The sequence below is a fragment of the Xenopus laevis genome, chromosome 3L, assembly GCF_017654675.1.
Source record: "Xenopus laevis strain J_2021 chromosome 3L, Xenopus_laevis_v10.1, whole genome shotgun sequence".
NCBI lineage: Eukaryota > Metazoa > Chordata > Amphibia > Anura > Pipidae > Xenopus > Xenopus laevis.
The window spans coordinates 115,082,860-115,100,583 of NC_054375.1; the positions used below are offsets into that span (position 1 = coordinate 115,082,860).

The following is a 17,724-nucleotide window of genomic DNA, read 5'->3' on the forward strand; positions in this document are numbered from 1 at the left end:
GATGCATGCTCCAGCTGGGCCATTGGGGGTGGGGTGGGGTGTAGGGGGCTATTTTGTACTAAATATTTTATTTACTGACTTAACACATTCTGTCCTAGGCTCACCTGTTGTGCTGTATCCACCATTGCTTGCAGTGGTATAAGAGCAGTTTACAGCAGCATAGGAATCCTGATGAAGATGATGACGATGATGACCAAACGGGATGTCAACAGGACCTTAATGATATAATGGAGTCCATCACAAGGAGAATGATTAAATGTGACCTGGAGGACTTTGAATTAGTAATGCTTTTGTTTGCTTACTGTAAAAGGATGCATTCAGTAGCATGACTGCAGTGCACATTTGTTAGTAATTATAGGGCTGAATCTACAATATATGATGCATTAAGGACAGGGAAAACATAGCATGCCCTGTATAACATTTCTTATGATCTGCTGTATAACTATTCTCAGTAAAAATATATGTTTTTTATATGTTTTTTGTTAAGAGGAACTATTCAAGTACTTTTCATTTAGTACAGGTATTGGGAATTATTCAGTTCCTAACTTCCAGTTTTTTTTTTACTACACTATTTAGGGGAAGTCTACCCAAATATTTTTTTTTTGCATTATGAAAGAAAATTTCATTATACGCATCTCTCCAATATACATTAAAGGGGTTGTTCACATTTAATATAACTTTGAATTGAAAAGTTGTTTAGAATTGTCCGTTCTATAACATAATAAAAGTTACCTTAAAGGTGTACCACCCCTTTAAATACTTGTTATGTTTTTAAAGTTGTTTAAAAATGTAATTGATATTTAAAGCAGTATTTGCCTATTCCTTTTAGCCTATGCACTGCTGGTTCCAATTCTTGAAATATATGAGAATCCAGCTGACAAACAGACTTGTGAACACGGATGTATAGCATCCTGGAAACTGATGCTCAGCTCAGTGCTGCCTACTATCATGGTTACATGGGATATTAATAGCGTTTTAATGTTGATGTTAATTGTTGTTCTGTTCTAGGACAAGTCTGCAGACTTTTCTTTGGCGTCTGGTGTTGGAGTGAAAAATAACATATATGCTGTTTTGGTAATGGGGATTTGTGAAGTCCTAATAGAATACAACTTTATCATTGCAAATTTCAGGTAAGATCCATTCTTACAGACCATTTTTCCTCTTATGCCCTGGGAGCTGTATCGCGACATATATTAGTGTCATGGTCCTCCTGTTTGCTTTCCTCTTGGGCTTATAGGGTGGTTCTAATACAAAGGTATGCGCTATTGGGATTTTTAGTACAGGTACTCCATTTCATTGTTCCTGTGTAGGGGGGGGGCACTGCCTTTTTCTCTGGCATTGACAACTGTACTCGGCAGCTTGCAGCCTGGCATTGGGATTTTGCATTGGTTAATTGTTTAATTTTCTGTGTGCTGGGAACCCATAACCGGAATGTTATTGATATCGGGGCTTGCTTTTTTTTCTGGTGCCATACACTGGAGGGAGCCTGAAAGAAAATGAAGTGGAGCCCTCCTGCTGCTAGGCTTTGAAGGGTGGTTCATCTTTGTTAACTTTTAGTATCTTATGGAACAGGGGTAGGCAACCTGCGGATCCAGAGCCTTATTCATCCTGCTTGCTGCAGCTTGGTCTCGCTGCTTTGCTGTCTATACAGCCCTTGCACTTGCTGGAGGGTTCTTGAGTGTGCGACCGCGGTAAGCTAATGGTTAGCTTACCGCGGTCGCACACTCAGGAAGCCACCAGCAGGTGCGAGGGCTGTATAGACATCCCAGGAATGACAGGCAATGGTCCTCACCTCGGTCACACACTCACGACAATGGAGGAAAGATCAGCATGAAGCTTCAGAAACATTGTCACATTAAACAGAACAGTAGCATTTAATAGGGCTATTCAGTGTTAAATTTATTTTAAAGTAGGTCTACACATGCACACTGCACTTGTATTCTGTTGTTGTAACGGTTAAAATTAGAAAAAGGTTAGAACTTTTAAAAGTTTATAAGCTGTGTTATATTTTGCGGCTCCAGACTATTTTTCTTTAGTGGAAGAGGAGGCAAAATGGCTCTTTTGATAGTAAAGGTTGCTGACCCCTGTTATAGAATATCCAATTCTAAGCAACTTTTCACTTGGTCTTCATTTATTTTTCTATAGTTTCTAAATGATTTGCCTTCTTTTGACTCTTTTCAGCTTTCTAATGGGAGTCATTGACCCCATCAAAAAGCAAATGCTCTGTAAGGCTACACATTTATTGTCACTGATCATTTTTTTACTGATCTTTCTATTCAGGTAATTTCCTATTCATATTCCAGTCTATTATTCAAATCAATACATGGTTGCTAGGGTAGCATCTATACAATAGCAACCAATCAGTGATTTCCTCTTTTCAGCCAGCTATAGGTTGCACTGAAAGCAATCATCTGATTGGTTTCCATTGGTTACTGCCCAGGTGCAACTTTGCCCATTATAAATAACCCCCATTGTATGTGTTTTTCAGCATCTCGTGAATCCAGAAACACCAAACATCCCATTCACTCAGTACTTTTTATCCTATAGTTCATCTACCATAGTGGTTGGTTTTTGATCATCCAGTCTATTTGACAGGTCTTGTGTTTCCAGAACTTTTAAAAATTAGCAACGAGAGGTGCTGCATGCAAAGCTCTATATTGAAATGATAACTTACATATTCATGTTATATTCTAGGTTAATTCTATTTTTACAAAATATGTAGAAGCAGACATTTGGCACACAATGAATATCAATGGGGGTCATTTATCAACACTGGGCAAAGTTGCCCATGGGCAGTAACCCATGGCAACCAATCAAATTGGTGCATTCATTGTTCTACTTGCAACTAGCTTTAAAAAGCTATTCACTGATTGGCTTCACTGATTGGCTGCTATGGGTAACTGCCCATGGTCAAATTTGCCCAGTGATGATAAATGAGCCCCAATGACTGTAGTACTCTCTGTGGCCAAAATGTCCTTTACTATTTACTATGGCATTGCTATTAGTCAGGGCTGGAGGGAAAGTAAAGAGAACTTTGCAGAATGTATAAGGTGTTTTGTTATGTAAGCACAGCCCATTGATAGCATTCACAAGAGAAAACCTTCAATATGAGACAGTTCTCTTACAGCATGAACATTTACAGGATTTCAATTTGGATTGATCTCTGGTGCCATATTTAATTTTTACCGGTAATCCAGGTGCCTTGCATAAATACGGTCTTCTTTATTTTGTTTTCAGCAAGAGCAAATTTGAGGACATTTTGGGCCTGTTTAAGTGCTACAGCAAACTGTCCGATATCTTAAAGGAGAAAGCTGCTAAAGGCAGACAGCCTGGGAACAATAAAACGGCCAGAAGCCTCATATCAATGACTTTTGTTTCTACACTCTTAACTGCTTTATTCAGGTAAGCTGCTCAACATCATACGGTGACAGTTCAGGAATTTTAATTTATTTTTATAATGTGCTTAAAGGAACAGTAACACAAAAAAAGTTAATCAAAGTAATGAAAATATTATGTACTGTTGTCCTGCACAACTATTCTTCATATAAACAAGCTGCAGAAAATCTGCTGTTTAAACTGAGCCTTTTCTCCTTTGAATGGCTGCCCCCATTGCTACACAGCAGCTTATTTATATAAACAATTGTAGTGTTTCTGAAGCAAACACTGCAGTTTTACCAGTGCAGGGCAACACTGCGTTATAGTTTTATTACATTAAAGAACTTTCTCTAGGTCTGCTTGGGGGACACAGGGACAGTGGGGTTTAACTGGCACCACTAGGAGGCAGGACACAATAAAAAAATACAAACTTGATCCCTCCTCCTCCTGCTATACCCCTCCTTTGTAGGCAGAGGCACCCAGTTTCGTTGTGTCCTCAGGAGGTTAGGACCGGGGTCTCTTGTGCTCTGCACTGACCATCCAGCATTGATTCCCTCCCTCTGTCGTTCAGAGTGAGGATGCACTGGCCGGCGGGACACAGGGCTGAGGTATAGCCAGTTTCATCCTGTGGCTGGTTCCTCCTTATATGCCTCCAGGATCCCTACACTAGCACTAAGGGAACTCGTGCCACGGCTCATTTAAGGTAAGCATATATCCTTAATAGCCAGCCTATACGGAACGCATTTTAGGACATCCTGCAGCGAAATACATCTCCTTCATGCGATGTCCTATGCCTTCGGAATGGTGCATCGGTTGCTTTTACCTTCAGTCATCGTCCAAATCTGCAATCACACCTCCGTCCTCTACCCTCCCTTCTCAGCCGTCAGTCATACGAACTCAGCCTTCTGCCCTCAGCCTTCCACCCTCAGCATTTCGCCCTTAGCCCTCCATCCTCCTCCTTCAGTCATCTGCCTTCCGCCCTCAGTCCTCTTCCTTCAGTCCTCTTCACCACTTTAGAAACGTATGCATAAGACTGTTGTCTGAAAAGAGAGATCTGAGGGGGTATTGCTGAGCAGAGGGAAGAGGGTGGAAGGAAGAGGACTAAAGCTCCCCATAGACGCAACAATTCTTCTTTGCGAACTACCAATCCTTTGAAATTTTCATATGGTTAGTGAGATATGAACGATCGTATATCTTACTATTTTTCGGACGACATCTGTCAGGAAATTGATCGGCCAGGTCAAAAAATCTTTGTCCCAGTGCAATCTATCTATGTTTGCAGGGCCAAGCAGGCAGCTCCCCTTTGTTTTCCTGGCAAATCTGTCTTTTTTTAGTTGGTCAATTTGTACGATCGTTCTGACAAAATCATGGTCTCATGATGAGGATCGGATCTTTTAAAAATCTCAACATCTATGGCCAGCTTAAAACAAGAGGACTGAGAGCGGAGGATGGAGGACTGAGGGCAGAAGGCTGAGTTCGTATGACTAATGGCTGAGAAGGGAGGGTAGAGGACGGAGGTGTGATTGCAGATTTGAACGATGACTGACGGTAAAAGCATCCAATACGCCACTCCGAAGGCATAGGACATCGCATGAAGGAGATGTATTTCACTGCAGGATGTCACTAGTTCAGACCCAAGCAGTATGTTAAACAGCCTCCACCAAGCACACAGGCAGGCAATGGGAATGGCACTTATGTTTCCTACTGTCCTCACTGTCAGCAGCTCAAGAGAGTTATTGTGGGCTTAGCACCGGTTGCGCACCACTATTTTATGAGCAACTTCACCAGGGATGTCTTTCACTCTACCTGGGGAGGCAACGGCATTGGGCAGATTTTTTGCGCTTACTTTACCAAGCCTCAGTGGAACTATTGTGCAAGGCTGCAACGTGGACTTCAATCCATACTTTTGCCAAATTCTACCAGTTTGGCACCTTTGCGGCATCTGACACCTACTACGGTAGGAAGGTACTTCAGGCTGCAGTGGCTGGTTCCATGTAGGCCTCTACTTCCCACCCTTGATTCAGTGGGCAGTTTTGGTACATCCCCACTGTCCCTTTGTCCCCCAAGCAGACCTAGAGAAAAGGAGATTTTGTGTACTCACCGTTAAATCTCTTTCTCTTCAGTTACTTGGGGGACACAGGGCTTTCCTCCCTGGATAGAGGCCTTCTCTTGGCTTCAGACTTGGTTGACTCAACCATCTGTTCTTCTTGTAATTAGTTATCACAAGTTATTTGTTTTTCTGTTGATTATTAATAACCTACAGAGGAGGGGCATAGCAGGAGGAGGAGGGATCAAGTTTCTATTTTTTTTTATTGTGTCCTGCCTCCTAGTGCTGCTAGCTATACCCCACTGTCCCTGTGTTCCCAAGCAACTGAAGAGAAAGAGATTTAACGGTGAGTACACAAAATCTCCTTTTTATTATGTGGTGTTACTTTTCCTTTAATGCACTAAAGTTGCATTGAAAGGTGAAAAACAGCAAAAATGTATTTCAAAATTAAAAAAATTGTATTAATTAATTACAAAATTGTTGTAATGGCAATTAGATGCAGTTGTTTGTCCCATTCCAACTGGAAACCAGTTCTCCACTACCCAATACTTTTGATTACCACAGTCTTGCACTGTGGTTAAAATGACAATGCCGCTAAACTACCTAGAAGGGGTAGAACTGTTCCAGTGGTATGCTCACTACTGTGCTCTAGGGTTGCCACCTTTTATAAAAAATTTTACCGGCTGCTGGGGGGCGGGGCCTCAAAAGGGGCGGGTGTGACGTCAAAAGGGGCGGAGTGTGATGTCAAAGGGGGCGGGGCCACGCGACGGAGACTCGCGGACACTAGAAGAGGCAAAGAAAAAGGTAAGTTGCAGGGGATTGGGGGCAGGCCGAGGGCTCCTTTTGATCGCATTACAAATTTACCGGCAGCTACATTGCCGGTAAATTTGTAATACCGGCCCCGGCCTTGGCAGGTATTTTACCGGCTAGGTCGGTAAAATACCGGCCGGGTGGCAACCCTACTGTGCTCTCATTCTCTCACTGCTTCAAGTGAAAACATAAGGCTTGTATCCAGGTCTGGACTGGGAGTCAAAATAGGCCCTGGCATTCCAAATACAGAGAGGCCCAAGCAGCCCTTCACCAGCCCACCAAATATGACTGTCTATGGCATATTACAGAACCCCCTCTAGCATTTGCCAGAACCCGTAGATTGCCAGTCCAGGCCTACTCTTATCTCACAGCCATATCTGTTATTGATCCTGTATGAAGTTTTAGCAATTTTTTTAGTGTTAAAAACTTTAATTTCCTACTATAGCCTTTTTTACTTCATTGCCTGCTCCTATTCTGCTTTCACAATGCAGTTGGTTATACTTATTTGTAGAGACAGCACACGCTCACACGAGGAGAGTCTTTCTATTCTTCGCGCAAATGTGGATTTCATGCGCTATTCGGTGTGTGTTGCCCTTCAAAAAATTCAGCAGCTTGAAGAAACTGGTGTCACAGATGGACCTGATGGACAGAACAGCGAGAAAATGTTCCGAAGTCTATGTGAAATTACCAGGTAATGGGCTCAAAAGTCCTGTTCAAATATGGATTATATACATAGGATCTTTGTTGCTATTCTGCTCATGTTTACTCCATAGATCTACTTTTTATTATGTATCAGAAACGTTCTGAAAGAGAGATATTCCCCAGTAAACCAATTATTTCCATAGCAAAGTAAGCTTTGTTTTAAGGCTTGGGTCTAAATTAGGAATTCTTTAATTAAACTCGCCAGCCTATATACAACTACAGTGTTATGGTCACAACCTTGTTAACTATTGCACTTTTATGAGTGCCAAGATTTTATTCCACATTTGCATGATGTTGATTGCTTCTACTAATGCACTATCTACCATAGTTTAATGAGATGTAATAGTGCTGCATGAAAATGATGCTCATGATTCTGTTCCCAGGGTACTTATGTGGAGATACACCTCAATTCCAGCTGCAGCTGAGAATCCTGGGAAGAAGGACAAAGGCAAAACCATTTCCTTGCTGTGCCTGGAGGGATTGCTGAGAGTGTTTAACACCGTTCAGCAACGATATCCATCAAAGATCCCACAATTCCTTACTGCGTTGGGTGTGTATTTTAAACAAAACAACAGAAATGTTAGGATTTGAAAGCCCTTATTTCAATTTCAGCAATAAAAATAAAATTGTGTTTCATGCCTCCTCTTGTGTTTAACATGGAACAAACTGTCGCCAGTCTGCAGGTTCATTTCATATTCAGTGCCATGCATCCTCTCGCCATTGATTCATTTCTTTACCGAACCAACCATCTTCTGTTTCTTCTTTAATTTCCCTGACTGCCCTACTTCACTTCAAGAAATAATAAACACCATAGATTAAAACAATAAGCAAGAAGTGTGTTTAGCACAAGCCCCATTCATTGCACTGAACATGGGAATATGTGCATTTTATTTTATAGTTGTAAAATATATGGGTGTGGGTTATTCTGTACAGATCTGCTTGCTGATATGCTATTTAGTATTTATCAGTTTGATTGGAGGCTGCTGTAGTACTGATCTTTCAAGATACAATTAAAGGGTCTTCCTTATTACAAAGGTTTCCAGACAGCAAGTAATGATGATGATACATGTTTAGGTGTTTTTATAAGCCCGTCTACAATAATACCAGATGCCTGTATGTTCCTTTTACAGTCCAGTGGCATAAAGACATCATGCTATGTGAATGAATGTTTCATATGATATAACTGAATTAAGAAGACAACCCCCTGCCGAGATCAGAGCCGTGCAGATGAATATTATAGCTGGATTCTATATGTATATAAAGGGAGCACTGTATCACTTTACAGTTGGATGAGCACCTAAGCAAATGCCTGATCTATGACAATATAAAGTGCTGTAATGGCAACAACTTCCTTCTACAGATGCCCTAGGGGATGAGGATGAAGAAGGCTCAAGAGAAATCAATGTGACCGAGAAGGCAGCTTTTCAGATTAAACAGTTTCAAGTGGGTATTGAGAACTTTGCATCTGTTGTTTCAAAAAGAAAAACATTGCTAATTAAAAGTAGGCCTCAAAAACACCAAGTCCTAAAAATACCTGGTTAAAGTAAATGTATTGCTTTTGATTATGTATTGTTCAACATGTAGGCTATGGTTACAACTTTCTGACAAATTTTATTTTTCTTGTCCACAGAGATCTCTTATTAACCAACTCAGTGGTGGAGAGGATGACTTTAACAGCAAAGAAGCTCTACTGTTAGTCAGCATCTTGTCTACATTATCCAGGTTACTGGCCCCCTCTTCTCAACAGGTAGGGACAGCCTCTCTGTTCAGTGAAGATTTCATTTTATTGGTCTGTTCTTTTACACCCTGGCTTATATATTTACCTTCAGTTCGTGCAGATGCTGTCTTGGACTGTTAAAATCTGTAAAGAGACAAACATTGGTAAGTACAAATTATTAAAACGTAGTCAGTACAGGTTTACAGTATAAAGTAGACCAGTGGGAAAACGTACTTTGTGTACTTTTAGTAACTTATAGAAGCCAATCAGATTTTTACTAGATGACCAGTGATACTATGTGCTGATAGGTTGCTGTGGGATATTAATTCTGGACAAATTCTGCCTTAACTCCTTATCTGGCTGAACGCAAGGAGAATGTATTTTAAAAAGTTGTTTTCATGCCATGGGTCTCCTCCCACTTTTAGTGCTCTAGAAACAGCTGCAGTGGGCTATCTGTAGGATATGGTGTAATTTATAGGGCCCAGAATGATTTGGTCTTCCATACGGTTTATTGTCAGAAATGAGAATTAAGTAGAATTACTTCATGGTTTTTATAGTGTCGTTTTTGTTTCTAAATTACATTGTACACTGCAAATAATTAATTTTACCATATACAATTTCATTCCCGAACCAGCAAGTGTATTTTTTTTGTTGTATGCAGCCATCTCAGGTCATTTTGCCTGGTCATGTGCTTTCAAAAAGAACTAGTGCTGCACTATGGAACTGCTTTCTGGCAGGCTATTGTTTCTCCTACTCAGTGTAACTGAATGTGTTGCAGTGGGACCTGGATTTTTACTATTGAGTGTTCTTAAATCTATCTGGTTACCTTCCCATTTTTCTATTGTTAGGCTGCTGGGGGGTGAAGAAAGGGGGGGTGATATCACTCCAACTTTCAGTGCAGCAATAAAAAGATGAATGAACACATGCATTGTCAATAGGGTATGAGTGTTTAGCAGAGCACATATATTTCTGCTGGACGGACTGTTCCAGTTTGGGAAGTACATTTTTACTGCTTTTTAAAAATTACAGATTATTAGTAAATTGCCCCCTAGGATTGTAGGATTTTAAAATGATCTAGCTGGAAATATAATTTTTGCCCTTGAAAACCAGCTATTCCAATCAAGGATCTTTCATTCAGTTTTAGAATGCTAAAACCATTATATTTATGCATTTTATAAAGTGAAATTATTGAAATATGTTAACTGTGTTTTGAACTCACCTAGCAATAAAGAAAAAGGAGCCGTATAAATTAAAGCTGTAAAGCTATAAAGTTTGTGTGTTGATTCAAGGCTTCATTGTCATATAAAAATGTTTTTTTTTTGTGTTTTTTTTTGAATCAACAGAGGATGTCCAGTTTTGCAAGGGAATAATGAACCTTCTCTTTAGCCTCCATGTTCAGTTCAAGAGCCCAGTGAGTGTGCTTCGAGAACTGTGCCAGGACATCCATGGGCATCTGGGTGATATTGATCAGGTGCAACAAGCTTTTTTAACTCTGCAATTTGAAGAAAACACAGTGGCGTTCTTAGTCTAAATTTTTTTTTACTTTATTCAGGTTGAAACCCTGACATATTTACACTTCTGTGAATACTAGTTGCTATTCTGCTCTACAATTCTGTATAGCAGAATTGAAAATAGTGTCGAAACAGAAGAAAGGGCTTACAATTCTCAAAATAAAAAAAAGTTTCTAAAATAGTTAGTTAGGCAAAGATGTAATGTATAAAAGCTAGGGATGCACCGAATCCACTATTTCGGATTCGGCCGAACCCCAGAATCCTTCGCGAAAGATTTGGCAGAAAACTGAATCCGAATCCTAATTCGCATATGCAAATTGGGGGTAGGAAGGGGAAAACATTTTTTACTTCCTTGTTTTGTGACAAAAAGTCACTCGATGTCCCTCCCCACCCCTAATTTGCATATGCAAATTCGGTTCGGCCTGGCAGAAGGATTCGGACGATTCCGAATCCTGCTGAAAAAGGCCGAATCCTGAACCGAATCCTGGATTCAGTACATCCCTAATAAAAGCTGGAGTGACTGGATGTCTGACACAACAATCAGAACACTACTTCCTGCTTTTCAGCTCTCTAACTCTGAGTTAGTCAGTGACTTTAAGGGGAGCCACACGGGACATAACTGTGCAGTGAGTTTGTAATTGATCCTCAGCATTCAGCTCAGATTCAAAAGCAACAGTTTTGACTTGTCCCCCCCCCCCCTCAAGTCACTGATTGGTTACTGCCTGGTAACCAATCAGTTAAAACCAAGAGAACTGCAAAGCAGGAAGTAGTGTTCTGGCTATTATGTTACACATCCAGTCACTCCAGCCTTTATACATTACATTTTTGGCTAACTAACTATATTACATTTTTTATTTTGCACAGCCTATCTATTTATCCAGTTTGTATTTTTATACTGAACAATTCCTTTAAAATGTCCCTGTTTGCAGCAGATTTTCCAGTGTGACTTATGTGCTATACATGACAATGTTTTGGTTCCCCACAGCAACCTTTCTCAAGGAGCCTTGAGAAAGGTTTCTGTGGGAAACTGAAACATTGGATCAATAAACCTTTATTTTTTTTTACTTTGTCATTATATATATATATATATAAATATATATATATGTGTATATATATATATATATATATAAACCCTGTGAGTGCCGCAATCCTTTTTCACTGCTTATTTCCCATGCTGGCGCACGCACGCACGCACCCCCCCCCCCCATGGGTGTCACTGCTTGTGTATAGATAACCTGCTGTATTTTCCCAGTGTTGTGTGATTGTGGCCGAGTGCAGCACTTGGCAAGATGGAACTGTCTAAGGCTACAGGTTGGACAAGGCTAAACTAGCATTGCTGAATATTTTCTAGACTTGCAAAAATCTAACTTTAAGGGTGTTGGGTGTTTGTTCTGCATTATTAAGCACTGATCTAGTCATGCTGAGCTCATATAAAACAAATTGTATTCAACCGTGTTGTACTTATGCAGGATATTGAAGTGGAGAAGCAGTCTCATTTTGCTACTGTAAGTCTCAAGACTGCAGCCCCGACTGTTACTGTAAGTATTGTTATACAGGACTAAATAGCTATAATTGTTGCCCTTTATCTGCATGTTGGAGCACAATAACATAATGCAGTTAAAACACCCAATTTTGTTTCTATCCCAGTTGTTGGTTCTGGGTCAAGCTGCAAAGGTCCTGGAAGAAGTGGACTGGCTGATCATAAAGCTGAAAGGACTACTGGGTTCAGAGAAGCTCTCTAGTAAGACTAAAGAATAATTGCTGCAGATGTTATATATTATATTAAATAGTGGTTTTAATATATAGGTTAGTGGCTTTTTATGGCCAGCATGCTTATGAGTAAACTAATCCATAGAGCTGTTGAAGATGGACGCCATGACATTGCCTTGTTAGCACAACCACAGACAGGCTCTATAAAGTGTAAAACTTTACTAACATATTAACACTGTAGTGATTTCCAAACCAAGTTTGAGCAAAAACAGTCACAGTACTGTCTTGCAAAAAGTTTACCTGTGGACAAGCTGCTTTACTTTTTTTTTTTAAGCAAGTAAGAGATCAGTCCAATGCTACTTACTAGCAGCTCTCTGTAGTGATACACTCATTGGGGCAGATTTAATAAAGGGTGAAGTGGCCGTCACTAGTGAAAATTTGCCAGAAATCTCATCCACAGGGACATCTGCAATTTACTAACAGACGTAGAGGAAAATTCGCTAGTGAAAGAGACCTTCACTGGCACGCCCCAATTGGCAGGCGAATTTTCGCTCAGGCGAACAATCGTTACTCCGCAAATTCACTAAAGTGTAAATTTTACAGAACGTTAAGTCTTTCGCCAGAGTTTCCTTTGCCACCTTAACTGATAAGAGGAAGCTTATCCTCCTCAATCTTGTGTCAGTGACATCATATCCTGTACACTGGAAAGTCATAAAAGTTCTACAAAAACGCTAGCGTCATATAAGCTGGATTGCCTTCAAAAGTTCTAACTATTAAAGATTTTTGTGTTAAAATTTTTTCCAACCATTTGAGGGGCATGAAACATTTGTTTAAGGGTGGGCTCATGTCTAGGACATTAGAGGATCTCTTTTGTCTTTATTTTGCTTCCTTGGACATGTGGAAAAATAAGTGGCCACTTCAAGCATTTGCACCAACATCTCTAATAAAGACATATATATGACCTATATGTACCCGTCCTATTCAAATTGACCTACGCGTAAAGGTGGCCATACATGGAGAGATCCGCTGTTTGGTGATGTCGCCGAACAAGCGGATCTCCCTCCGATATGCCCAACTTGAGGTGGGCAATATCGGGCTGATCCGATCGTGGGCCCTAGGGCCCAACGATCGGATCCTAGTGAACGGGCATCGCATCAACGAACAGATGCGGACGCGATCCGATGGGATTTATAGTCCCATCCGATCGAGATCTGGCCGACTTTCGGCCAGATCTCGATTGGGGAAGCCCGTCGGGGGCCCCCATACACGGGCCAATAAGCTGCAGACTCGGCCTGTGTATGACCACCTTAAGAGTACTAACAAAGTTTCCCTCGACAGAGTTGAACTCTAGCGAAAAATCAATATGAAATGCTCGTGCTGACAAATTAACGCCAGCGTTTGTATGCTGAGACGCAACTTTGCACCATTGGTGGAAGAGATCGCCCCTACTATAAACATAAATCGCTTGCAGAGACCCCGTAGCAGCAGAAGTGTATGCCTGCAACTGTCAGGTGAAACGTGCGTCAGGCACACTTTTAGCTTATGGTTAGGCAGGACGTCGGATAGGGACTGGAAATAAGGGGAATCGATCTCTCTACGGATCGGGAGGGGACTCAATGAGGGTAAAGGGGTTGGAGATATGATCTGAGGTTCAGTATCAGCGCTAATTACATCTGCTTAGTGGTGCCTGAGGCACAGTATAATTTACGCATTAGGCAGGCTCAAAAACAGCACCGGGTCACCGATATAACACTTTACGGAAGGGATCTCAGAGTGGGTGAAGGGCTTGCCATCACAATTAAATGGTTCATTTGCCGGTTTTTCTAATTTACACCAGGGCATACTGAGTATGCAATTGAGTAACCTTGGCAGGCGGTTTACTAATTTGTCTATGGGACAACCGCACATCCAAATATCCAACAGAACCAACTATATTGCCTCTTGTCGATCTGCCATCCTGCTACTAACCTATGGACCATTGTTTTAGCAATCTATTAAAAGTTATGTTTTATTTCATCAATACACATGCGTTTTCGGATGTTATAGATGGGAGGGTGCAGCTATATGGGCCTTTTCTTTTTTCTGATATGTATTCACTATACTTGACCCTGCACACCATCTTCCATGCTTGATGATTGGTGCTCCCCAACCTCTGATCTTCATGCATTGTAGGAAGGCTACTATTCGTGTTATACAACATTACCACTAGAAATGACTGATCAGTTTCAGGGAAAGAAAAGGAAAATATTTATAAAGAGCCTTTGTCCTATGAAATACAGTATGTGGAGCTCAAAACAATTTAGGGCCAACATGGCAACACAATATAAGATGAAAGATACTGCCAGTAAATCAACAATTCTACAAATATGTCTTCAATTTTTTTCCTTTGCTTTTTAGCGGAAGATTTAACTCAGACTTCAAATGCAAGGGTTCCAATAGAAAAAGCTATCATTCTTCAGTTGGGCACACTGCTGACTGCCTGCCATGAGTTAGTGCAGACTGCTCTACCTGCTGGGAGTTGTACTGACACTCTTCTGAAGGAGCTGGCAAAGATGTACACCATCCTCACGTCCGTTGTCAAATACGTGCGTATTATCCCTGTTGTGTGCCCTCACAGGAACAAATAGCTATAAACTGCTACAAAGACTAATGTTAATGCCACATGTGGGTTTTTTAAAGGGGAACTATTGCGAAAATGAAAATTTTATACAAGCTTCCCCCATTCTCTTCATTCTCTCTTCATGCAGGAATTGTGTCAGATAATCATTGACAGTTAGATCCAATATATCTTATAGGGGGGCTCTTTTCCTATCAGATGTATTAGAGTTCACTCAAATAACTGATTCCAGTACAAACAAAATAACTGCCTTTTGCACAAATTCTGCATGTAGAGAGACAGGATTTCTGATGATTTTAATAAGAGTGAGCTCTAATACATCTTCTAGGCAAAAGGAGCCCCCCTATAAGATATATTGGATCTAACTGTCAATGATTATCTGACACCCAACTCCTGCATGAAAAGAGAATGAAGAGAAACAGATGCTGAGAGAGGAGTAGTGAACATAAACTTGATTATTTCAGAAAGGATGCAGAATTTTTAATAGATTGTATTTACAAAGTTTCTTATTGCAGTATGGTGAAACCTTATACTAAATTTTCATTTTCGAGATAGTTCCTCTTTAAAAATCCCCCAGCGACATCATTGTGGCAGTACATAGACATGAGCAGACTCAAGCTGATTTGACCAGCTGCAATTATCAGTATCTTGTCATTCCCCACGATGCATTGTATCATACCGTTGGCGTGATTACGTAAATGTAATGATGTAAGCCACCACTGAGTACGAGGTACCGTGCTTCACAGCTGGTACCATCTTTCACCCGCGTGTTGTAGCTCCCATTGCATTTGCATTGCAGTCAACACTCTTGGAAAGTTAAAGGGGTGGTTCACCTTTTAAGTTAACTTTTAATATGTTATAGAATGGCCATTTCTAAGAAACATTTCAATCGGTCTTCATTATTTATTTTCTATAGTTTTTTTTAAATTATTTGCCTTTTCCTTCTGACTCTTTCCAGCTTTCAAATGAGGGTCACACAAATGTTCTGTAAAGCTACAAATGTATTGTAATTGCTACTTTTTATTGCTCATCTTTCTATTCAGGCCCTCTCCTACTCATATTCCAGTCTCTTATTTAAATTAATGCATGGTTGTTAGGGTAAGTTGGACCCTAGCAACCAGATTCCTGAAATTGCAAATTGTAGAGGTACTGACTAAAAAGCTAAATAACTCAAAAACTGCAAATAATAAAAAGCAAAAACCAATTGTAAGTTGACTTTACATCATACTTAAAGTTAACTGAAAGGTGAACAACCCATTTAATGGTGTTTTTCAGCCAAAGAATGCGCTGACCTAAATGAATTTTAACGGGAATGCATGATTGACTTAAATACACCGCCAATGCAGTTTTTAAAATTGCGATCATGTGCAACATTAGCCTAAGGGATGGCGGTAATAATGTTGCCTTCTAGTTAACTCAAATGAAAATGTAATGTTTATTTGGCAAAAGAAAAGTGTAAACTTAATAATAAAGTATTGTGGAAGAAGCACTTACCCATAGAACATGTATCATTTGTAGTTCTGTAGAGGCATGCTTGATGACAATGTCACTTCTGCCTGTAGTACTTACAGATCTGCAGCAGTCACGGGGGACAGATTTCTGCTCGGTTGGAGAAGCTGGTAGGTTACCCGCTGATGGTGATGATAATGTTTCCATTTTGAAACACCCAATAAAGTCTAATGGCTTTTATTTCCATAGGTGAAGCTTTCGGGTTCTCATCTTACCCCACAATGTTATGCCTTCATCACATATGTACAGGTAGGAGTAACAATAAAATAATCTGATGCCCCTTTAACAGTGAGTCTGTGAATCTCCAGCATCTGCTCCATCTCCCGTCATGTGTCTTTGGGATGCTTGAAGTTCAGCAACTTCATGTTATTATGGAAAACTCCAGTAAGGGGGGGGGGGGGTACAGGAGGAAAAACATTTTCACAAACAAGCTTTGAAATCCCTTCTAAACAGGCTTGTACATAAGCATATTACAAAGGTGCTTAGTTACTAAGTAGCTTCAGTTGCACGGTGCATAATACTGCTCCCTAAAACTTACTGTATTTGTCTCATCGTATAGAACATCCACAGTGAAAGTCTAAGCCTTGCTGCAGAAAAGAAGAAGAAAAAGAAGGAAGAGGCATTGACTGTCACCTCAGTAAGTGGCACAACTTGATTACAATGTAATTCTCCTACCGCACGTTGTTTGGTGGCTGAATAAAAGGGGATAATCCCCGACTGCACTAATCGGTGTGTGTGCGGATCCGTTTTCTTTTACACCTCAGTAAGTGGCACCTGGAATTTTAAGTGGCAGGTTTATCAAAGGTCGAAGTGAAGGTTCGAAGTTAAAAACTTTGAATTTCGAAATAATTTTTGGGTACTTCGACCATCGAATAGTCCAACTTCGATTCGAAGTTGAAAAAAACGTAGAAATTTGAAAACCAAAATGTACTGCCTGTTTAAAACTTCAACCATTCGCCACCTCAAAGCTGCCGAAGTGTTGTTTTAGCCTATGGGGGACCCCCTAGAACCTGTATGGAGGCAATTGGGGTAGTTCGAAGGTCGAAGTTCAAAAAAAACTTTGAATCGAAGTAGAGGAAAGGCGCTATTCCTTTGATCGTACAATTCGAAGTAGGCCAAATACGGACCACTTTGACCCCCAAAAAACCTTAATTCGGTTGGTCTTTTTGAATTCGAGTTTCGAAGTTTTTGCAATTTGAAACTTGACCCTTGATAAATATGCCCCTAGGAGTTCATTAAAGGAGAATTCAACTCTTTAACAAAAAAACCCGTGCCCCCCAGCCTAACTGCTGCCCCCCACCCCTGGGGAAATGCCCCATACTTTATACTTACCCCTCAGCGCAGATGCATTGAAGTTTCACACAGCCATCTTCTGGGTCTTTGGCAAGCTGAGTGGGAGATCGGCATGTCGGCGCATGCATAGTTGGAGCAATTTGCCGTTTTGCGCCGATACGCAAGACACAAAGACCCGGAAGATGGCCGCGTGGAACTCAAATAATTCGGTATCTTATCTTATTGGGTAGTCCGACATTCCAGATGCTAATGGGCTTTTTCTTTCTTTCTTTTTATTTCATTTACATCCACTGGCTCAGTTCATTTTAGTTAGTTTTCTATAATTCTTTATTGAATGTTATACATATTGTGTCGAATGCAGCATATTTTCTTTATCCGCATAATATTTGCTGTCATTTTTATTTCATTTGTTTAATGTGAAAATCAAATAAAA

The 17,724-nt window shown here is 40.5% G+C and overlaps 1 protein-coding gene across 7 annotated transcripts in view; it reads left to right on the forward strand.

The window, feature by feature from the left end:
* Positions 1 to 17,724, forward strand: part of fanci.L (FA complementation group I L homeolog) — a 51,542-nt gene that overhangs the window by 24,073 nt on the left and 9,745 nt on the right. For all 7 annotated transcript variants that reach the window (XM_018250568.2, XM_018250569.2, XM_018250571.2 and 4 more), the window contains 15 exon segments: positions 99 to 281; positions 1,009 to 1,130; positions 3,238 to 3,402; positions 6,744 to 6,923; positions 7,318 to 7,484; positions 8,295 to 8,377; positions 8,565 to 8,681; positions 8,764 to 8,815; positions 9,995 to 10,122; positions 11,632 to 11,700; positions 11,810 to 11,903; positions 14,270 to 14,457; positions 16,052 to 16,108; positions 16,188 to 16,247; positions 16,558 to 16,635. In XM_018250568.2, the coding sequence (XP_018106057.1) occupies positions 99 to 281; positions 1,009 to 1,130; positions 3,238 to 3,402; positions 6,744 to 6,923; positions 7,318 to 7,484; positions 8,295 to 8,377; positions 8,565 to 8,681; positions 8,764 to 8,815; positions 9,995 to 10,122; positions 11,632 to 11,700; positions 11,810 to 11,903; positions 14,270 to 14,457; positions 16,052 to 16,108; positions 16,188 to 16,247; positions 16,558 to 16,635 (1,743 nt within the window).